The sequence below is a fragment of the Dipodomys ordii genome, unplaced genomic scaffold (assembly GCF_000151885.1).
Source record: "Dipodomys ordii isolate 6190 unplaced genomic scaffold, Dord_2.0 Scaffold12, whole genome shotgun sequence".
NCBI lineage: Eukaryota > Metazoa > Chordata > Mammalia > Rodentia > Heteromyidae > Dipodomys > Dipodomys ordii.
This window is the reverse complement of record NW_012267228.1, coordinates 18228603-18252355: the sequence shown is the minus strand read 5'-3', so window position 1 is coordinate 18252355 and position 23753 is coordinate 18228603. Positions and strand designations below refer to the sequence as shown.

General features: G+C 40.3%; 1 protein-coding gene across 1 annotated transcript in view; it reads right to left on the bottom strand.

Moving 5' to 3' along the window:
- Positions 1–23753, bottom strand: part of Adamts9 (ADAM metallopeptidase with thrombospondin type 1 motif, 9) — a 147408-nt gene that overhangs the window by 102389 nt on the left and 21266 nt on the right. The window contains exons 4-11 of the mRNA XM_013010368.1: positions 18417–18706; positions 15756–15839; positions 15475–15590; positions 13513–13553; positions 13282–13387; positions 9427–9573; positions 8122–8263; positions 5944–6048 (exon numbers count right to left, since the gene is read on the bottom strand). Coding sequence (XP_012865822.1) covers positions 5944–6048; positions 8122–8263; positions 9427–9573; positions 13282–13387; positions 13513–13553; positions 15475–15590; positions 15756–15839; positions 18417–18706 — 1031 coding nt within the window. The remainder of the gene's footprint in view (positions 1–5943; positions 6049–8121; positions 8264–9426; positions 9574–13281; positions 13388–13512; positions 13554–15474; positions 15591–15755; positions 15840–18416; positions 18707–23753) is intronic.

Here is a 23753-nt window from a genome sequence, read left to right as displayed (position 1 = left end):
TTGGCTAAAGCTGAAAGATTCTGTGTGCGTTGGTAGTTGGGACAACTTGGTACCCATGCAATGCGGGGCTGAGAGGCACGGCCATCTGCCTCCAATCATTTCACATAGTCTCTGTCTCTGCAATGTTTATTTGCTAGATGATACGTACATGCAAATAAAAGAGAGCAGTGACATCACCTAGAGCCTCCTTACCTAGCAGAAACGTACAAGAGGCACATACATATTTAAGAATTTCTAGAAGTCACATTTTAAAAGTTAAAAATCCTGGGCTAGCTAGAGAGTAACCTGCCTAGCAAGAATGAAGTCTGTTCTAGGACTCAATCCTAGTACTACCAAAAATAGAAAAGGTAAAAAAAAAAAACTTTAAGGGGGTTAGAAGTGTGGTTCATGTGGTAGAACACCTGCCTGGCAAACATAAAGACCTGAGTTCAAACCCCATCTATTTTGTTTACCCCAGTAGATCTAAAACACTATTATTTCTACATATAATTAATATAAAAATATGACTACAGCCGTCTGCTTTGAGCCACATCTTTACTTTCAGGGGTTTTTCATTACAGTTAGTACCCCAGGGAAAGAAAATATTACATACCCTGGATATAGGCTATTTATAAGTTCTAAAAAATGTTTACCACAGAACATTGCTATAATTTTTCATTGTACTCTTAGTTATTTTAGTCTCTTACGGTGCCTAATTTGTAAATTAGGCTTTATCCTAAGCATGAATGTGAATGCACGTAGCAGATGACAAGCTCAGAACCACCGTACATTTCAGACACTTCCACAGTAGATACAAGGGGACTGGATCACTGTGGTAAAAAAATGTGCTCTTCAGAACTTATGTACACTTATGCATATCTCAATCACAATGACATCCAGGTGTTCAGTGGCTAGTGGCTTAGTGGCACTAAGCCAATCCAGGAGGACAAAAGTTTTAACAGGTAGACCATGGCATCTCTTGCAAAAACTCTGTGAAGCCAGGTGGCAGAGGCTCACATCTGTATTCACTACTCAGGAGGCTGAGATTTGAGGATTGAAGTTCGAAGCCAGCCCAGGCAGGAAAGTCCTTGAGACTCTTAACTCCAATTAGCCACCAAAAAAGCTGGAAGTAGAGCTATGACTTAAGTGGTACAGTGCTAACCTTGAGTGAAAATGCTAAGGGACAGTGCCCAGGTCCTGAGTTCAAGACCAGTACCAACATGCTCATATATACACAGGCACACTTACACATGTACACATATTCATGTGCATGTACATACACACAGATAACAGAAACCTGGTCTCTCATGATTCATGTACCTTCCATAAGAACTCTGTGCACTGCCTAGCTCTTGTACTAGTTTTCTGTGTCTGGCAGAGACTCAAATTATTTACACTACAATAAACAGGACTTGGTCTTAACAAAATTTCCAACTGCACAAATCCACCTTCAAATCTTCCTCTACCAAGGGTAATTTTTTTTAAAATTCTGTAAAGGGAAGAGAAGCGTCTTACAACCATTCACAGATTTTTTTTAATAACAAGATACTTCCTGCAAATACACTTGTCCCCTGCTGATACTTCACACTTGTGTCTACTGATTTCTCTACTTTACATACTTTACTTCCATGCAAGATACAACTCTAGAGTGACCATTACTTTCATTAAGCACCGTTAAGAACCACAGAAAGAGACAAGGATATAGGTTTATCAGATGTCACCATTCAGCACTGGGCCCAAACATATCCATAGTCTCTTTCTAAAAGAACACTTGTGATTAAAAGCCAGTGCGCAAATTCAGTCCTATGGTCTCACCATTCATGCATGTACAAACAAGAGCAAACAACCCAGTAAGTAAGGGAAGTGTTTGAGCCCCCCATATCTAGAAAGTGGTTAAGAAGGGTAAAACGGCACACTGTTTCCACAGGCTGCAGATGAGAACATTTGGAAAATTTGTACCAATTTCACCTATTTTACCAGACACATGTGACAAACCCTTAACTATACCTGAGAACAGCCATTATGTGAAGGCTGTTGAAGCAACACTCAAAATAAAGACAACCTTCTTAAGTGTCCAAAGTCATTTAGTTGACATTTTACAGAAGCGAATGTTTTTAAGAGGTCAGAAACAGGACTTGGAGGTCAATTTTATTTTAAGAGGAATTAAACCCAAAGAGTTTCAAATTTCAGAAACAAGGCAGGAATAAAAACATTAATGGGCTTAACAAGAGAATGGAGATAATGAAGACATATTAGTGGAGTCATTCATTAAAATAACTTTGTGTCAGCATGAGAGATAGATTACTGTTGCAGAAGTCTGGCAGAAAGAGGAGAAAGAGGAGAAAGGGAAAGACAGAGAAAGGAAAAGAGGGGAAGAGAGAGAGAGAGAGAGAGAGAGAGAGAGAGAGGTGAGTCTCACATAGCAAAGACAACAGAGAGGAAAAAAAGATCCAGACTGTCAATTCTATTAAATCAACCAAAAAAAGGATGAAAAGAGTTTCTAGGCCAACATACCACCCTTTTTGGCATCTAAAAACTGCACACTTCACAGCATTTACATGCACCCACGCCTGTAAGATTTTTCACAAAAGCTGTTAGACTTGGCCACTTTTCTAAAACACAATTAAGAATGCACCTATCCTTTTCTTGACATAGGTGCTTTTCTAAAACTGCTGGGAGCATGTCTGCTCTGGCTGCACCCAAGTCCACAAGACAGGGCCTTCTGTAAGCTCTCCTAAGGTTCCCCCATCTCTTGACTACTACGACATCACCCTCAAAGCTCCTTCTCTCTACTTCCTTTGTACAAACTGGAGGTGAGCATATCTCTTGTTTTAGGATTGGCTGAGGAACTACACTAACACAGGGAGCTTGGAAACCATTCAAGATACTTTAACTCAGTGCAATCTGTTTCTTCTTATCATGGGTTTCCCAGAAGTAATAAGCGTGAGATGCATGCAGGTGTATACAGGCATCACACTAAGAACCACAATACAATAACTGGATTTGGGGGAGATCCAGCAGACTTGACTTAAATAACAGAACTGGTTATGTCTCTCCCATGCCAGCTCATCAAGTGGCCAAACAGGTGTCACGTTTATCCTCTTCTCTCATCAACTGGGAGAAAATATCTAGGTTCCATGGCTAGAGGAATTCTGAGGTCATATCGTGTGTGTGTGTGTGTGTGTGTGTGTGTGTGATTTCCTTTTTTTTTTTGGTCACTCATGGGGTTTGAACTCTGGGCCTGGACTCAGTCCCCGAGCTATTTAGCTCAAGGCAAGTGTTCTACCACTTGAGCCACAGCGCCACTTCCAGTTTTCTGGTGGTTAATTGGAGATAAGGGTCTCATGGAGTTTCCTGTCTAGGCTGGCTCTGAACGGTGATTCTCAGATCTTAGCCTCCTAAGTAGCTAGGATGACAGGTGTGAAGCACCAGCGCCAGCTTGTGGTTTGCTTTTTTGAGACAGGGTCTGGCTATGTAACCTGGTTGGTCTCAAACTTGCAATCCTGCTGCCTCAGCCTCCAGATTGCTGGGATTACAGCTGTGTGCCACCACTCTCAACTAAAGTCACTTGTTGTTTGTGTGAGAATGAATGCCATATTTTATTTCTGTTTTTGGAGGGGAGCGTGTAGTAGAGCTTGAATTCGGGGCCTCATACTTGCTAGGCAAGAAGCTCTCTATCACGTGAGCCATGGCCCAGCCCTTTTTGTTCTAGGTTTCAGATTTTCAAAATTTTATTTTTCTTGTGTTTTTGGCCTTGGACCACAATCTATCTACTTAAACATCCTACTCAGCTGGAATCCCAGGTGCATACCACCACATCTGGCTAATTGGTAGATGGAGTTTTGCTAACATTTTGCGTAGGCTGGACTCAAACCATAATCCTCATCTCAGCCTCTCTGGTTGGTGGGATTACAGGCATTCACTACAATGACCAACATTTATATTCAATTCTTAGTGGCTGCCATGGAAACCTGAAATGCATCTTCCCACGCAAACCTGTTATCCTCTAGTTACCAATGTGCTAAGTTATATGTTCCACAAAGGGTACAAGATTCACTCTTTGTCCAAAGAGCTACATTTCTTTTCTGAACCAATCAATGAAAGCTCTAGCAGTCCCTTTATCCACGTCTCTGTGGCTTTTGGTAGAAGGTTACTGGATAAAGCTGTGCTTGTAACTGCTGAGGTCCAGCCAACAAGATGAAAGCATGAGCCATCCTCCTCTCAAGTCAATTACGAAGTCAGCTTCTTTATAATTTCATCAAGGAACTTCCACACCCTTGAGCTCCTAAGTGGCCAAAGTGGTGAGTGAAGAAACTAGGACTCACTCCTCTTGTTTGACCAGAGGACAGTGAAGAGGCTCAGAGCACTGACTAAGAGGCACGGAGCCCTCAGTCCCTGCAGAAGAAAGGGTTGGAACCATAAAGGGGAAAGTCAGCCAGACACAGTAGGGAAAGCTCTATCTTAAAAGACCTTAGGGATCCTAGGTAGCTCACTTTGATTTTGCATTCCTCTGTCTGTATCATCAGGGAGAGAAGAAGAGTCTATCACCTCTCAGGACCCCTTTCTAAGGAGCCATTCTGGGTGTTATTACTTCTATGAAGTAAAGTGGAAGGAAAGGAAGTGAGAACAAATCATTCAAAGTGAGTAAAGTTGAGAAGGGGAAGAGAAGAGCATGCAGATAGACAGATAGATAGAAATGTACATATTTACATATATGTATATATACATACACACACACATACACACACACAGAGACACACACACTTGTTGGTAGATGGGGTTTTGCTAACATTTCGCCTAGGCTGGTTTCAAACCATAATCCTTTTCATCTCAATCTTTCTGATATCTGGGATTACAGGCATTCACCACAGTGACCAACATTTATATTCAATTCTTAATGGCTGCCATGGAAACCTGAAATGCATCTTCCCACACAAACCTGTTATCCTCTAGTTACCAGTGTGCTAAGTTAAATGTTCCACAAAGGGTACAAGATTCACTCTTTGTCCAAAAAGATATATTTATTTTTCCATAAATGACTGACAGCCATGGAACCCTCTCTCCCTTGAGAAGCAAGAGCTGGAACCATGAAGGGGAAAGATACATTCTATTTCTACTATATATATCCATATATATATATATATATATATATATATATATATATATATATATGGATATACAGTCCAGGGACTGTATCATTAGTAAAAGCCATTATCCCTATGAATTAAAAAACTCAGGATTTATATCTAAAATGTTTCATCAGTGAAATTGAGGGGAGAGAGCCAGAGAATAATGACATCACCAGCACATTGCCACTGTTTCCTGTGCACCCTGGGGGCAGGAGGTTAAGTTAATCATACCCTTAGGTATGTGGGACCCTGTTATCATTGGGCCCCACAAGCAACAGAGTTTGTTTAGTTATTAACAGATCGGTGGGAACCACTATCACCAGCTCATGAGAAACTGGACTTAGAAATGTCCCAGGTGACATCACAGCTCTTTAAAGGGAATAACATAGCTGGTGAGAGGCTGGTAATGAATGCAATACATATACTATATTCTGCATTTACTTGGTTCTTAGACACTCCTTTGATTTTATAATAGCTTGCCAAATGCCACATGCAAAAAGAGAGGAGACAAAAAAGAAACACACTAAATATTCCCAAACTTGAGAAGTACAATGAAATTTTAGAAATGTTAAAATCAGGGAGAATCTTAAGAAGAGAGTCTTAAGTCTTTAAAAAAAAATGGAGGTAACATGACAGGTACATCCCTGTTAAAAAGAATTCTGTCATAACCTATGCTTCAGGATTTTTAATTGTCAGTCAAATCTTTCTCCTCAAAATAACCTGCATTGTAAAAGTGACTGCATTATTTTTCCTATGTTAATATCAGATCTGGTCATCAAGCCAGGTCATGCATATCCTGCCCCCAAACAGAAGAACAGAGCAGGGCGTGACTTGCCTTTCCAGGCTCACACTCAGTCCCGTCAGCCCAGGGTGTATGCTGAGTCCGGCAGCCTTTGTTTGCTCCATCCACATTATTGCACCACAGCCGTCTACACTGCATCTGCTCGATTCAGGTGAAAGATATCGGGAGACAATGTGATTAAGATGAACCATCAAGGCAAGAACATGGTATGATAAATGATGTGATATTCCCAGAGCACATGAAGAGCAGCTCCAAGGCACCTGCCCATGCACATTCAGAGATTGTACAAGGCGAACTGCTGCATATCCTGGCATGTCCAGTAACACAGGGCCCTGTAATACCTCCTATATGACAGCTGAGGAAACCAAGATGGAACATGTTCAACATCACACTGGAAGTAGGTGCTAGGAGCTCAGATGTTCAGCTAGGGTGTAATGCAGGTAGGGTGTGATTTGAATTTCATTTTGGTTTGAGTTATAAATGTGTGTGGGGGGGGTGCTGGTATTGTTGGCTTTATTTCAGGACCGAGGTGCTGTGCCAAGCTGTTTTGCTCAAGTTAGTGCTACATAATACTTTATAATAACAATAATCTCTTGAGCCACAGCTCTACTTCTGGCTTAACTGGAGATAAGACTCTCAAGGTCTTCCCTGCTTGGGCTGGTTTCCAACTGTGATCCTCAGATCTCAGCTTCCTCAGTTGATGGGATTATAGATGTGAGCCATCAGCGCCTGGCTACAATTTTTTTAATTAACATAATGGATACCTTTGTACCCAACCAAGAGAAGTAAATTTTACATGTGAGTTAAAGGCCCAGTATGTGTATCCTGGGTCCCTTCCTCATTCTCTTCTCCCTAGAAATGTCCGTGTCCCAATAGTTCCTTATCTTCCCTTATGCTTAGAGAAATGCATGCAAATCTACCAAGACTACCCCAGCATTGAAGTTTCCTATGAACAGTGCCATTCTCATCCATGCTGCAATCAGCTTTCTTCTGTATATTGCTCAGATTTATCTACTTTAGCTCTTTCAAAGTATACTTTTAAAATATAATCGATATAGGGGCTGGGAAGATGACTCCGTGGTAGAGTGCTTGCCTTGCCTTGCATGCATGAGGTCCTGGGTTCGATTCCTCAGCACCACACAAGCAGAAAAAGCTGAAAGTGGTGCATGGCTCAAGTGGTAGGGCGCTAGCCTTGAGCTGAAGAGCCCAAGGACAGCACCCAGGCCCACAGATCAGGCCCCCATGACTGACGCCCCCCAAAAAAAGATAATTGATATAATTAAATACTCATTATAAAAAAATTGCAAAAGTACTAAAAGTCAATTTAAAACAATTAGTCTCAAGCTATTTAATCTTTTCTGCAGATTTTCCTCTCTTATTACAGCTGAGAACAAACAGTATAAAATCACTTATTCTGTTCTTAAAATGATACCAGAATCATATTCCCAGCTGTAGGTCACTTTAGCTACTACTAAATGGAGATCAAAATTTTCTTAGCTTTTCTTTAGTTGGACATTTCAATGATGCTTAATATTTTGCTAAGAAATACATATTATAAACTTAATCAATTAAAAAAATTATTTGCATGAGATTACTATCCTTGTCAATATACCATGAAATCTCTGCAAAATAATTGGTGCTCTAACAGCATAGAATGGGGCACTGTGCCGCAGAGTTCTTTCCAGCCACAATCCAATAACTGTATCATAGCCAAACAACCTGGGCATGGCATCCACACGCCACTCACCCACGCAGCTAAGCACCCCCCAGAAGTGTTCTGAAGCTTTTGGCAATCACAGGAAACAAACATGACAAGCCAGGTTTTTCTTACTCAGGTTTTTCCTACTCAGAGTCCCTATAATTCAGGTCACTGGGGCAAATCAAGTACAGGAATGAAGATAGGGAGGGAAGAGAGCTAAGGTTGGTGACTACAGACTTTCTGGATCTCACTTATGAATATAAATCCTGATGACCTCTCGCCTTCCAGCTGTCATAAACATGGAGTGAGAGAAGCCAGCAAAACTCCAAGACATTGAGCAATGTGGTGTGTATCCTTGCATCCCAAGCACTGCTCCATTAGTAATCAACATCCTTTTCACCTGTTCCTTGGGTAGTTTATAAGAGAAGGGAAATCCAATAGAAAACGTGGAATGCAAGGAAATGTAGAATCACTAGATCAAGGCAGAAGGAGCCCCTCCCCCACACACTTACCATATAGGGGCACACCTGAGAACCTGGTCCAAAAATCAATTCACATTGTTTATTCACGTTGTAAAGGAGGCCTGGCAGTTGGGGAGGCAAAGGGTAGGGTCTGGATTCAGGTTCGTTAAGCAAACACTCGCCATACCCAGTACTGCCAAAGAGAAACACACAGATGGTAAGAACAGAGACAATCAAAGGCTCCCAATATGTGTGAGGCCACCCCACAGACTTGAAGGTAGCCAGGGCTGTCTCTCCGCGACCTTTGCTTTGCTCTTTCCCTGAGATGAAGTCCAGCAGCCATGGCTGCACATGTGGCACATCGTCTACAGAACCATGTGCTGTGCATACGACATTGCCAGAAAGAAATATAGATCTAGTAGAGCATTGCCATTTGGGAGGGGTGGGTAATTATCTGTTTATATTTGACCATCTTTCCCAATAGACTGTAAGCTTCTTAGGGGCCCAGATAACATCTCTTTTATCCAAGCACTGGCCCATGGCAACAGGCATTCAGTAAATGTTTGCCGAAGCAATGAATAAAGGAGCAAATCAGTGACTCACAGCAAGAAAACACCTCACACCACCTGCATAGAAAGAAAGACAGCAACTCCCCCATTCTCTAGCTGTTCTACAACACATCCCAACTGGAAAATCCACACTCGATGAACCCTCCTTATTAAAACTCCCTCTTCTCTGTGGTTTCAGTGACTTGGGACAATGAATGGCTTCACCTTCCATAGTTCTGGGTGAGCAGAGCAGTATGTGTGACAGGGGCTGGAGGAGACATTGTGTAGTGTAATCAGATCTTAGAGTAGCTTAGCAGGAAGTGCTATACAAAAATAGAGAGGAAAAGGAAAGAGAGAGAGAGAGCTGGAAAGAAGGAGCCATCTTCAGTTCAGCCGTATGGGGTCTGCTGCAAGTTCTATCCACTCAGATAATTTCCTTTGGGATCCTATCACTACTCTACCCCTTTCCAAGCAGAAATGACTGAGAAGTGTCTAAGTATTTATGGTTTTCTTCACAGCATTGCATTCATAGCCCCTCTATTCTGAACAAGCTGCAAAGCTTTATCCAAAATTCATCATTATTTTCCCACTAGCATCAAGTCCTCAAACTCTGTTATCAGTTCAGTTTGTAATCTTTCAAACACTGACCAGGATGTGAATGACCCAGATATTGGAGTATTTTTTCCCCTATGCCCAAGGAATGTCAACAAAAATAACAACTCGAAAGGAAGGCTGTTTCCCACAAGCATTGCACTACACTGTAGGCCAGACACTAGAAGTCTGTGCTAAAACAAAGTTCAAATCTTACTCTAAGAACTCAGTGATATATTTCCGACTGCACTTGGACCACATCCAGGGGTTGGTGTAGAAGTTCAGTGTTGGTGCCATGACGTGCTGGGGACTCTTAACACCTTCTTCCTTACATTTATTGTTGTCATCATGAGGCATGTTAAACCTAAAGTCAAGGAGACAATGATGAGAATGTCCATAAATGCCAAGGAAACATTACATGAGAATGGGGGCTTCAAGAATGCATCTGAAAGAAAAAACCTCGACTGGCTACTGCCCTGTAGACAAGAACCTCAATCTGGGTGCACAGAATAGAACTGAAGATAATTCAAGAAGAAGAATGTAATACAACAGAAATGCCACCCAATTTAATGTTAAGGACTCTATTTAGTAGATTTAAAAAAAATAGGTACTTGGTTATTCATTTGGTTTAAGTACACTTTTTGGAATTTTAGAGGCTCTGAATACTCTATAGTTGGTTCTAGAATAGTAGCAGTAACTGGAATTCCTTTTGTTTTTCTTTCTTTGTGTGTGTGGGGGCGGGGGTGGGGAAGGAGCAGGGAAGGAAGGCAGAGAGGCTTGAGCTATGTCCCTTAGCTATTTCTACTCAAGGCTGGCACTCCACCACTTGAGCTACAACTACTTCAGCTTTTTGGTGGTTAATTGGAGATAAGAATTTCATGGACTTTCCTGCCCAGGCTAGTGTCAAACCATGATCTTCAGATCTCCACCTCCTGAGTAACTAGGATTATAGGCATCAGCAACCAGTGCCTGATAGAAGGATTCCTAATAATCTATTACAAAGCTAGTTATGCAGTCAAGAATTTGGCAGGTTGTGATTTCGCTGTGAATATAGAATCAGTCAGTGTCAAAAACTGAAGCCAAAAGCATTGTAATAAAAGGCTCCCTATGGGTCCTGGCACCTCCCTTTCGGGTCATGTTGACAAATGACACACCTGTGTAGGCATATCATTAGAAAGTATGCACAGCACATGCACAATAAGTCACCAAAGACAGTGGTGATGCGGGAAGCCAGAGACATGCCAAGTCAGCCGACTCAGTTGGCTTCCGAAGAGATGGCAAAGAGTTTCAAGCTTCATACAACTGCCTGCTGATGGGCACCGCCACCTGACAAGTCAGAGATGAAAGGATTCTTGAACTATGATAGGATCTGCCTATGAGAGGGGGCAGGAGAAGGCTGCCAACATTCCCTCAGGCCTGGGTGGGAACTTGGCAGCGGAGTTCACACATTCCTTCCATTCTTGTCTTCCCCAGGGGAGGTGGGAAAATAATACTAGTATTTCCTCAATCCCCAAACATCGACTCTATGACCCACAGGGCATTCTCAGCCCTATCGGGAGACTAGTTCAGAAAGGTCATCTTTTCTCTCCCAGGAAGAGAGAAGATGCCAATCACAAACCTGAAGCATAGGATTAATCTCGTAGGGAGAAAGGAATCCCTTTCTGTATGGATGTGGGATACAGGAACCCATGAATCACACAGGGGAGAGTGTACCAAAGGAAGATCTGGGGTAAGAACTGATTAGTCCCTTTTACTAATTTATCTTGGGTTTGGTTTTGTTTTCTTTAAAAAAAAAATGTAGGCTCCTCACAATTTGCCAGTACAGATGGAAAATATTGATCTGTTGAACTCACTTATTTTTTATTCCTAAAGAGTCTATTCCTTAACAAATTCCCTGTCCTGATCTCCACTGTCCTGGACACAGTCAGTGCAGAGGCCATACTAACCCAAGAAAGTGGAGAATTCTACCCCTAGCTCATTTCTCAGTGGTACAAAGAGCTAGTTTTGCCTCACCATGACTTGTTAAAAAAAAATCTAGTTAATTCCATCATATGCATAAGTAGAAAATTGCTTTTCATTCATATGTCAGGCCAGTTTGATCATTACAAGGGTGAAATAACAATATTTGTTCAACACTTCCTCAACAATAATAATCAAGACTTTTCAGCATGAGCCAAGAAGAGTGTTTAATGTTTTACATGCTTTATTGCATTTCATATCTATTTGGCCCAATGAATAGAATTGGCTCATTGCAATTGTAGGTCACACATCTGCAGATTCTACCAGCCAGAGACAGGAAAATATTCATGGAAAAACAAAAACAAAGCAGTGTGTATGACTGGACAATGGCTCATGGCTGTAATCTTAGCTATGAGGGAGGCAGAGATTGGAAAGATCAAAGTTTGAGGCCAGCTTGGGCTAAGAGTTCATGAGATTCCCAATATAAAGCAATAAAATCTGGACCTGTCATTCTAGCTACATGGGGAGCATAAATAGGATGATCATGGTTCAGATTGGCCTAAGCATAATGAGAGGCCCTATGTGATAAACAACTATAGCAAAAAGGCTAGGATGTGGCTCAAGTGATAGAGTACCTTGCCTGGGAAGCTCAAGGCATGAGTTCAAACCCCAGTAATGTCATGGAAACAAAAGTGTTTAAACATGTAAAGTTTTTTCTTATTATTATTCTTATATATACATATACACATTCCTTAATATACATAATATGTACTCTTTATATATATGTAAAACAACTATTACATAGCATGTACATTGTTTCAAGTATTATAAGTAATGTAGAGAAGATTTAAAGTATATACAAGGACAAACACAGGTTCGGTGCAGATTATGCCTCTTTATATAAAGGTATTTATAGACTTTGTTAACCACAGTAGGCCTTGGAACAAGTTCCTACCGATGATGGTCTCATTAGCCAAATTTGGTAGATGAAGATCTAAGACACTGAGAGGATAAATCAGATGATCAAGGTCACACGGCTACTCAGGTGTGATAAAGAACTAGAGCACTGTTTGAGGAGTCTGCATCTCATAAAGGTGCCTCAGCAATCACCAAGTCCAAGAAGAAGTCGACTAGGCAGGTCTGCCTCACCAAAAGCCATGGCTCTTCTGCATTCTAAACACTGGGATGACAATATTCCCTTTGGAAAAGGAGCATGCTTTTAAAATATGGCTCAATAGGTCTTTAAAAAAATTATGTCCATTATTTATGAATTGGAGACACTTGGTGTAGGGTTGGCAAGTGGGAACACAGGTAACTTGCTGTGTACCTAGTAAGAATTATAAGGGACCTTCAAAAATTATTTAAATGAAAAATCTTGCTTAACGGATAATTACTGGCTCCGAATAAAGTTAACATCAGCTATACAAATTGATATAAAGCTATGTTATACTACCTGTCAAGAATACTATTTCAAAAATAGCATATTTTAATTATTTTAGAAAATAACAGTCCAAAAATCAGAAATTCTAATAAATGTACACCAATTTGCCTCATCTTCTAACTGCTGTCTCTACAGAACAAATGGAAAAGCCATTTCATAATTGCCACTTAGCGACTTATTAGAAAATGACTCCTCTGAATCCTTGCTCATTTTCAATCAAAGGCTATTACTGTTTCCATATTCTAAATGTCCAAAGTCCAGCCATAGATGACTTAAATCAGGAAGGACTTGGGTTTCTGAAAATCTGTGTACCAGGACAATATTGTAAGACCCTCCTAGACCAAGATGTTGAGCTAGGAAAGCTCTCCCACCTCAGAGGAAGGAAGGGAAAGGCCCCATTCCTTCTGTTCTGAGTAGGAAACGAGAATATTATTAGACACTGCATGAGCAGTTCAACCAGAGACACACACCAGCTCTGGCTGCAGAGGGTTGCATGGCCCTTATTCAACGTCATTTCTGCCCATCAGATTCAAAACTTCCAACCCTGTAAAATCCATTGTGAGTTGGGAAGCATCTTATAACCACTAATATCAATTCAAAGTCACTGATCAAAGGAACAAAAATGTGATGCAGCGGCAGTGAATTACATGCAATTATTGAATGGGAACTTACACGTGGCCAAGCTCATGGGCGATTGTAAACGCTGTGCTCAGCCCACTGTCTTCACTAATGGAACAGCTTCGGTAGGGGTCACAAATGGTTCCCAGTTCAGCAAGGCCTATTAGAACAGGTGGGTGAGAGGCAAAGCAAAACAAGAATTTACTTTGAAAAACAATTGTGGCTTGGAATAATAAATGGTAATAAATCGTTTTAGTCACAAGAAGACATGAGGCCGGGACTCACCTAGAGTATCACATTTGTCATGGGCTCTGCAGATGTCCTGTCTGAAAGCAAAGCAGACTTAGGCTTTGACAACATTAAATGCAAGAACATACTTTTCTTTTCTTTTTAGATCTGACTGAGACTCCAACTCAGTACCTGCCACTTTCACTCATTAGCTAGTGCTCTACCAACTGAGCCGTGCCTCCAACCCCAACTTCCAAGTCTTCTAGGCCTTCCTAACAGCATGCCTTTCAGGGAGGGATATCCTGAAAAGACAACTAACAAAGCTTGGGTTTGGCAGCCCAATAAAGTTCAGGAAGCACTGAGTTAAAGGTTAAAGGTTGTATTAACAAGCTTGCTGCTAATGCTTTGTGTAGCCACAGAGCAACTAGAAACTTCTCCCACCAGGACTTTCTCCAATTACCCAGGAATAAGTAAGTCATTCTAAGGCACTAAATACTTTGCATTTAAAGTTTATGGAGAAGTAAGTGGTAAGCTGGGGATTGTAGCTGGTGGTAGAGTGAATGCAGTAGATGAGCAAGGGCCCTGGGTTCAATCCCCAATATGGAAAAGAAAAACAATAAAAAGACAAAGAGTTTGTATCCAGATCAGAGGTGGCCCACAGTGAGGGTACTAATCAGGGTAGATCCTTCTTTGTTGAGAGAGAGAGAGAGAGAGAGAGAGTGTGTGTGTGTGTGTGTTGGTAATGGGGCTTGAATTAAGAGCCTGGGTATTATGCCTTAGCTTTTTCACTCAAGGCTGGTGCTCTACCATATGAGCAGCAGCTGCACTTCCAGCTTTTTTGAGGTCACAGGTTATTAGAGATTTAAGTCTCATGAACTTTTCTGTCCTAGCTGGGTTTTTTTGTTTGTTTGTTTGTTTTGTTGGTTGTGGGGGCTGAACTCTAGGCCTGGGTACTGTCCTTCAGCTCTTCAGCTCAAGGCTAGCCCCCTACCACTTGAGCCACAGCACCACTTCTGGGTTTTTTCTGCTTATATGATGGTGAGGAATCGAACCAGGGCTTCATGCATGTGAGGCAAGTACTCTACCACTGAGCCAACTTCCAGCCCCTGTCCTAGCTGTTTTTGAACTCAGCCTCCTCAGTAGCTAGGCTATGTAAGTGTGAGACATCAGTGAATGAGAGTCTGGTGCCTTGAGAATTTTTTTAATGTGTTTTTGAAATAGAAGTTCTCATTTAAAACTTGGGAGATTTCACAAGCTAAAATATTCCCTGCACCTGACTTCTTGCAAAACAAAATCCCACAAGCTTGCAATGCTGGGCTCAGATCCTATGTGATAAAAACCAGCTTGAGAAGAGCAGCAGCTGCCCAGCTTGATAAGAGTCTGTGCTCTCAGGCTTGCATAATACATCAAGTCCTTACCTGACACCTACATAATACAGGTCCTCAGCCAGCGAGCTTCTCTATGTCCACTCACCTGCCCTAGGGGGACATTTGGCAGTGTTTGGAAACATGAGTGGCTGTCACCATTGAGAGGAGGGAGTACTATATATTAGTAAGCAGAAGCCAGGGATGCGACCAAACACACTGAAATATTCAGAGCAGTCTCCAGGACAAAGAATTATCTCCTTCTGCTGGCTGCTAGTGTCTCATGCTTATACTCCTAACTACTTATGAGGCTGAAATCTTAGGATCAAGGTTCGAAGCTACTAGGAAGTCCATTTATTTCCAATTAACCACCAAAAAGCTGGAAGTAGAATTGTGGCTCACATGACAGAACACCAACCTTGAGAGAAAAAGCTGAAGGACAGCACCTAGGCCCTGAGTTCAAGCCCTAGTACTAGCATGTACACACACACACACACACACACACACACGCACACACACTAATCTGATCCAAAATGTTAACAGTGTGTAAGCTGAGCAGCACTGGACTGATGCTGGCTACCAGTAACATAAGATCCCATCCTACCAACTTCACCTGAGGCCAGAGATTTGAGGAACCAGAAAGAAATCCATATACCTCGTAACAAGGACAGCAGTATCATGCTGGATTCCACCTGAGGAGTTCTTCGAATGCTGCCACTGGCAAAAGTTTTTTAATGTTGTCTGGGCATTAAAAGATATAGAAGGTCCTTCCTGAATACAAAAGAGAGAGAGACAGAGAGAGAAAGAGAGAGAGAGCGAGAGAGAAAGAGAAAGAGAGAGAGGATGGTGAGTCTATGTTACCAATGCCAATTTGATATATGCCATTTCGGATACGGACAGAAGAAGAGAAAGAGAAAAGAAACAAAACTTTATTACCTGTTCATTATGAATCACAACTAAGTTCACAATAACAATATTAATTAAATTTCCAATACTTGGGTCTTTATAGATAGAGGCTACCTGCAACCGAGATAAATTTTTCAAAGTTAATTGTGAACTCTGTGTAAGTAAACAAGCAATTCACTTCCTACATTGGGATCCCTCTCTTTACATTTTATGGGACATACACATTCTGTAGTTCTGATTGAACATTTACCAACTTGTGCAATTCACAGATGGCAGTTTTAGGTAAACAATGAATTCAAACAACTTTAAATTCCAAGTTATTTTTTCCCTTTGAAATTATATTATCCCATGACTTAATAATTCTCTATACTAAAACACTGCATATTAATTTTCTCACAACCTCCTTTCCTTCCATTTGATATCCTAGATTGCTGTGATTGCATATCACCCATTTGTACCTTCAACAACCCGTGTGACCGATTTTTGTGCGGCTTTATAATGTTTCATGGTGAGAGCTAACATTTGCTGAATGCTGACTGTGGACAGACCCTTTGGAAAAGCTACATATGCATCTGTAACTGGTACCCACATCAAGATCTAGGCAAGGCACTAGTACAATTCCTGTGCAACAAGAAGGACAATATGGCTCAGAGAAATTAAGTAACTTGTCCCAGGCTAGACAGTGGTGCAGCAAAAAAAGAACTTCAATCTAGGCCATCTGATTTGAAAACCTACATTTGCAGTCAACATTCCTATGAAAAATCTGAAGCAACAAGGTTGGATATGCAGTTAGATTGTTGTTTTCCCTCTCAGAATATCAGTGAGCTGGAGTTGGACACACATGGAGCCGAGCAGGTGCATGGGGAGAGGAAAGGGAGGAAGGGCTGCAAGAGTATAGGGGAGTGGCCCACAACAGTAGGGGAAAGGTAAGGAGCACTATAAGCCATGAGAAGCAAAGGAGACTCCCACAGCAACATTCCCAAGCATGGTGCCTCTCCACATGCATCTGGGAAATTTGTTAAAATAAGGTAAATTATGGTCATTCCATGGAAAGGCTTGACATAGTAGTAAGGGTGGAGGGGAACAGAACAATATCTAATTTTTTTAATGCAGTGTATAAAATAATATATGAGAATTCTCCCTTTCTATTAAAAAAAGCGGGAAAGTAATTTTTCCACATCTATAGGAATTTGACTAAAATTCTGTGGGGTATACTAAGATCTAAAGGTTTCACATTTACTTAAATAAAATGGCCAGCTGTTCTTCATAGAGTCTATGCATGTTAGAATCAATTCTGCCTATAGAATTCTGTGGATTGCAGGATCTATGCATCTGTGTGGTTTAAATCATGGCTAAATAATCTAATAACTAACACAATGTAAAAGGTGTTACATTTTTAAGCAAGTTATAAGAAAAAAGTATTGATATGTTCAGTGAAAGTATTTCTGATCCATGTGGTCAGGTGGCCATTAGGGAAGACCAATTATCTATGCAAACACCTTTGCTTAAGAAATACCCAGAGGTCCGGCTGGGAATGTGGCTCAGTGGTAGAGTGCTTGCCTTGCATGCATGAGGCCCTGGGTTCGATTCCTCAGCACCACATAAGCAAAAAAGAAAAAAGCCGGAAGTGGCGCTGTGGCTCAAGTGGTAGAGCACTAGCCTTGAGCTGAAGAGCTGAGGGACAGCGCCCAGGCCCAGAGTTCAGGCCCTACAACCGGACCCAAAAAACAAAACAAAACAAGAAATATCCAGAGGTATACGGCCCAATATACTGGCCACTGACTCCATGCCCAAAGTGAGATACGCCAGAAGATTCAAACATGTTCCAGATATCAAAGACTCAGAACGAAGAAAGTAAAATCCTTAGAAATAACTGTTAAATGATGTTCGGGTGTAAAATAAAATGTATTACTAAAATTAACTTGACCTGTCTCATTACTTTTTAAAACACTGTGCTGATGAGAAAATCTTAAATGGAACACGGTTTGCATTATTTACACGGTTTGCATTATTTTTCTACTAAAGAGTACTGGTTAGAAGCAGCAAATATTTGCTTCTGGGAATAGGCTAGGAAACCTGCATAGCAAAGGGCATTCATTATTTATCAATAGTTTATGTTTCTATTTGATTTTTTAAGCACGCAAATTTGCTGTGTTTTTTAATTTAACACAGGAGTAGGGGAAAAATAACACATATGGGTATTCCTAAGATTCACCCCAGAGGTACTTAATCAGCATACTGAATAAGATACTAGAACTGGACAATTGCATTAAAGGGAAAAAAAGCTCCACATAGTATTACTGGATAGCTACACCAAGGTGTGCAAAGTTCATAGTTGGACAAAGAGGAAGTGGACAGGCAAAATTTAGGTTACACATGCCACCTGCTAGCTAGCTGTATCCAACCATGGCAAAATGACCTAACTCTTCTGAGACTCAGTGTTCACACCTCCAAGAGAGAAGATGATCACCCAAACTAGCATGGTTGCTAGGAGGATTTGTCTGTGAGCCTTCTAAGTAAAAATACACACTACCTTGATAACCACTACCATCATTATAAAAAAGTAACCAGTGAATAATCCTATCTTCTCTTCAGTGACTTGGCCAAATGGTTGAAATGCCAGCCCTGGAATAGGGACCACCCATCCCCCAATGGCATGCTGAGGCATCATCATCTTCAGAACATACTTACAATGGACATCAAGGTTAAAATATAGTGCTGAAGGTTGGCTCCATGGTATGAAACCATTTTGTTGTCCGCCACCACCATCACTTCTACAAACCGTGGGTAGGATAAAAATCGTTTGGTTCTTCGGTGGGACCTCGTTTTCCTCACGTCATCCGTCCTGTTACCATAGGCCGAGAACGCCTGCGATGTTAGGCTGTGGTTTAGTATGGCCACATCCTCAGCCAGGTCATTCCTTTCTCCCCATTTTCTTGTTCTGGCTTTCCTCTTGTCTTTACGGTGACTATTTCTGTGCTCTGTAACAAATAAGATATCCTGCGTTACATGTCAAGCCACAATGATTTCATAGTGAGAATTTAATTTGATGCATCCTAAGGTGACGTCTCCATAATTGAATTCCATGCAAAACAAACTAGACTACAGGTGGCAGAGCGGAAGGCAATCTGCACTCCATGCACACCATAGAAGGCTTGAGAAAATTTAACAAATATATAAATGCTTAAGGTAGTGTTGGAAAAATCAGCACAGGGTTAAAGGAAATAACTGCATGTGGTTCCTTCTACTGGGTCACAACAACCTTGCTGGAATTTGAGCAAGTTTCAGTCATTGTTCTGTACCATACATATGGTAAGGGCCAACAGCATACCTACAGAACGCTAAAGAATGAGGTGACAATGCTTCATGTATACCACTTTCTACCTCCAATCACTAACAACTGAAAGAGGTCTAAGTGGTGTGCAGGGTAGTAGACAATAGAAAGAACTATAGAAAACAAATAACAAGGAAGAACGGGAGTTTATTAGATCACTATCATACCGGAAATAGAAGAACACAATCACTGCTGTAGAATGTTTCTAAATTGGTAATTAATTTATCTCAGGGCCCACTTGAAGTTGATTAAGGCTATCAGAGAGCATGGGCCAGCAACTGGAATTGGTTTATAATGGTAGACCAGCTCTCTATATTCCTAGCTCCTGCCTACACTTCTTAGGTTCTATAGTCTTGCTACTGAACACGTGGTCCTGAGACAAGCAGTGTTAACAGTCTCTAAAACTTTACTGAACAAGATCCTCAAGTAATCAGAAATTTTGAAAATTACTACTTAGTTGTCAAATCATTGACCACATTATAATAAATAGCCAGAAAAGTGTTCACTAAAATACACTTGAAGTAAACATAGTATTTTACCAGCTCATAAATGTGAGCCTCAATACCATTAACATAATCTAAAATAAACCATGGAACTATACAGAAGCATTCTTAAGTAGCTAAGACGTCGGGAGGAGTTGGGGAAGTGCGGAGGGACTTGAGGGTAGGGGGAAAGCAACGGAGGGTAACAATGCTCGCTATGAAATGTACTCATTACCCTACTCATGTAACTGTAACCCCTCTGTACAACATTTTTACAATAAATATATATATATATATTTTTTAAAGTAGCTAAGACCTAAGTAAGAGAATTTGTTATATCCATATCCCAAAATCACAAATAAAAAGTTCGGTTGTGCTTTCATATTTGAGGGGTTCTAAATATTTGACCATTTTATTGGAATGCTGAAACATTTTACTGCTAGGATATGTGTTTTGCTCAACTTGAACATTTTAGTGATAAGTAAGTGACATATGTCAAACAACAATAATATATGTAATACAACTCTAGCTACGATGACTAACTCAAAGCCTGGTACAGCTGGCATTCAACATTAGACCACTTTTTCTTCTAGCCTCTCAAGCATATTCAAACATGGATGTATCAATGTCATAGGCCTCTCCTAGTCTTCTAGGTGGTGAGTGTGTGTGTGTCTGTGTGTATCTGTGTGTACATGCTGGTTTGGGGGGTTGAATTCCGGGCCTAAACACCGTCCTGAGCTTTTGTGCTCAAGGCTAGTGCTATATTACTTGAGCCAGACCGCCATTTCTAGCTTTTTGGAAGTTAATTGGAGATAAGAGCTTCATGAACTTTCCTGCCTAGGCTGGCTTTGAATCCTGATCTCCAGATCTCAGTATCCTGAGTTGTGAGGATGCTAAGCCTTCCAAGTGATTTTTAAGTATCACACAAATATAGAATGCATCGAAATCAAGCATCAAGTACGAGCAAGGCATTGGAGTAGCTTCATTAAGGTTGAATTACATTTTGTTATGTATTTTACCTCACATACGACTATGAAACTGAGAGAATTACCTCTATTTTACAGATGAGAAAAAGAAATAGAAAAAAAAGACAACTTTGAGCAAGTTGTCCAAAGTCAGGACAGCAGGCGAGGTACAGGAAATCAGGTACTATTTTATCAACACCCCAAACTGGACTCAATTTTTCACTGAACAAACTTTTCAACAGCTGGGAATCGACACTGCTTTATGATTTGATTGATAGATTCCCATCTGAATTGGGGAAAATAGAGTTCATGGCAGGTATTTTCATGATGTGGTTTTTATAACTGGGACCAAGTTCCATATATGTGAAAGTTGCCAGGATAAATCATATCCAAATATATTCCAATAAGCCTAACCTGATTTAATGGACTATATTTACTTAAAGAAAATAGTATAACTGTAGTGAGAAAAACAGTCAGGACATGTATACAATTCATTCCTTAGCCACCAAGAAAAAGAGTCATCAGAAAGGACTTAGGCATGGGGAAAATTGAGGATGAAATCAAAGCACTAATTAGAAACAACATCTGGTTACTTAAATAAAGCAACAGAAATTAAAAAACAATCATAAAAGGCATAACGTTCTAAAAGAGAACAATTCAGACAAATTCTAATAGTGCTAAAAGATACTTCATACAAAATTTCTGTGTCAAAGAAATAATTCAGGATATTGTATATGGCACCAAAATATAAGAAAAAAATTACTTCATGAGAATCAAAAATAATACATTGCAGTATATGATACTTCTCAATCTTCTATCCATCTATCTCTTCTCTTAATTAGTTAGAAGCGTATTTGTTAATCTACCTTGTCTAATGAATCTCTAGCACTTTCACAATTTGGTCAAGAAATTTTAGTTTTAGCATTAAAAATGACACACAGAAACTCAGCCACTATATCTTATATAGCTACTCAGTTTCTTTGCTTCCCAGAGATATCATTGTACAGAATAATTTCCAGCAATGGGGTACACATATCCTTAGATAAAAATATAAACTTCAATAAAAACGAAGCTATCCACATTTTTCTTTGTTGACCTTTTAGCATAACTGAATTTCATATTTCAGGAATTTACAGTGTCACTCTTAATAGCTTTATAAGAATGGGCTAAATATAATTTCTTCTTCAGAAAATACAGTAGATAAGGTCTTAATATTCTCCCTCTTGTTTTTTTCTTCAACAAAGTTTTTTATTTGTTATTTTCAATATCAGTTTTTCTATTAAGACAAAATTTATATAGCACTAGATTCATTCTTTCACAGCAAATTAATTCAATGATTTTAATCAAATGCCTCAGAATTGAGAGACTATTAATAGCCATTATTCAACTTTAAAATACTTTTACTCCCAGAAAGATATCCTATATCAATTAGCAGTTACACCCTCTCCTCTCCTTTGGGAATCACTAAGCTATGTTTTCCATGGATGCATTACTATGCTGGCATGTCATATAAATATAGTCACACACCTTCTCCTTCTTCCAGCAAAATGTTTTCAAGATTTGTTAATGTTAACATGCATGCATACTCCATTACTTTTTTTTTTTAGACAATTTCAGTTGTTGTACAGAATGGTTACACTGTGACGTTTTTCTATAAGGTACTTTGATAGCATTCATCCTTTTATTATCTTCTCTTTGTGGCCAAATACTCAGCTGTAAGGATCACACCATGTTATATTTGAGCAGCTGTCAATGGTGAACATTTAACAACTCAAATGAATAAATAAATCTGGTAGGAACATTCCATACAAAATGCTGGGTGGAATTATTTTCCTTTTGGACATTAAAAAGGGCTGGGTCACATGGCAATTCTTATAGTTAACATTTTGAGGAACTACTGAATTGTTTTCCAACGTGGCTCTTCATTCTCCCACCTCTTCTCTGAGCTCAAATAAGACCTTCCTTTCTCCCCTCCCCCCTCCCCCCAAATAGGCATCGTTTTCTAGTGCCCTTTCCTCTTCAAGAAGTCTTTATAAATTAATTGTCTACTTTTCTGGATAACTTAACAGCTATGCAGCCTTGTTCAAATTCTAACATAGTGGGCTGGGAAGGTGGCTCAGTGGTAGAGTGCTTGCCTTGCATGCAAGAGACCCTGGGTTTGATTCCTCAGCACCACATAAGCAGAAAAAGTGGTAGAGCCTTGAGCTGAAGAGCTGAGGGACAGCACCCAGGCCCAGAGTTCACGCCCCATGACTGACAAAAACAAAACAAAACAAAACAAAACCAAAAAGCCCTAAAATACTTAGTTGAAATCAAATCCTAACATAGCAAATCCACATCTGCAAGCTAAGAAAAGTGTAATAGTCAGTAATACGAATCTCACATTTACATATAAACCAACTTAGACATGTTAAAACTGTTCTAACAGGCAGTTGTGTGTGCCTGTGACCAGAAAACAGATAGCATGGGGCCTAACCTAGAATTACCAGGACTTTTAATTTATGTTTGTTTTTCAACTGTTTTGGCTCTGATATCATCAGAAAGAAAGCAATGATACTTATACCACCACCAACTGTGAGGTTTTTAAGCACTGCTATGAAGAACCAAGAAACTGCATTCAGAAGCTTGTGTGTGTGTGTGTGTGTGTGTACTGGTGCTCGAACACAGGGCCTGGGCACTATCCCTTAAGTTTTTGCTCAAGGATGGAAATCTACCACTTGAGCCACAGCTCCATTTTTGGCTGTTTTTATTCATTTATTTATTTTTGGTGGTTAATTAGTGATAATTAACTTTCAGGCTTTCCTGCCTGAGCTAGCTTTGAGCCATGATCCTCAACTCTCAAGACTCCTGAGTAGCTAGGATTACTTACCTTGCACACCACACTGATTTTAGCTAACCTTTCTCTTCCACTTACAGACTTAGTACTTATTTTATAGAGTTGCTCTGAGAAGCAGCGGTCATGAATGGGAAGTCTAGCACAGCTCTTAGTGTACAAGCATGGAACCCAGGAATGAATTAACAGTATCATCATGGTTTCCTGTTTTTCTCAGTCATAAAGTCCTAATGTGAATTAGATCTAAAAGAGACCATTTATGGAAAGCATACTTAAAACACTATTCTGGCTTACAATAATGATGATTTCAAAGACATTCTGTTTACTAAGGGTTAGGGTAGTAGGGCAAACGAGCACAGGGTATGTCTGGTTTTACTTCTGACATGACCTTATCATACTGTAAAAGAAGCCCAG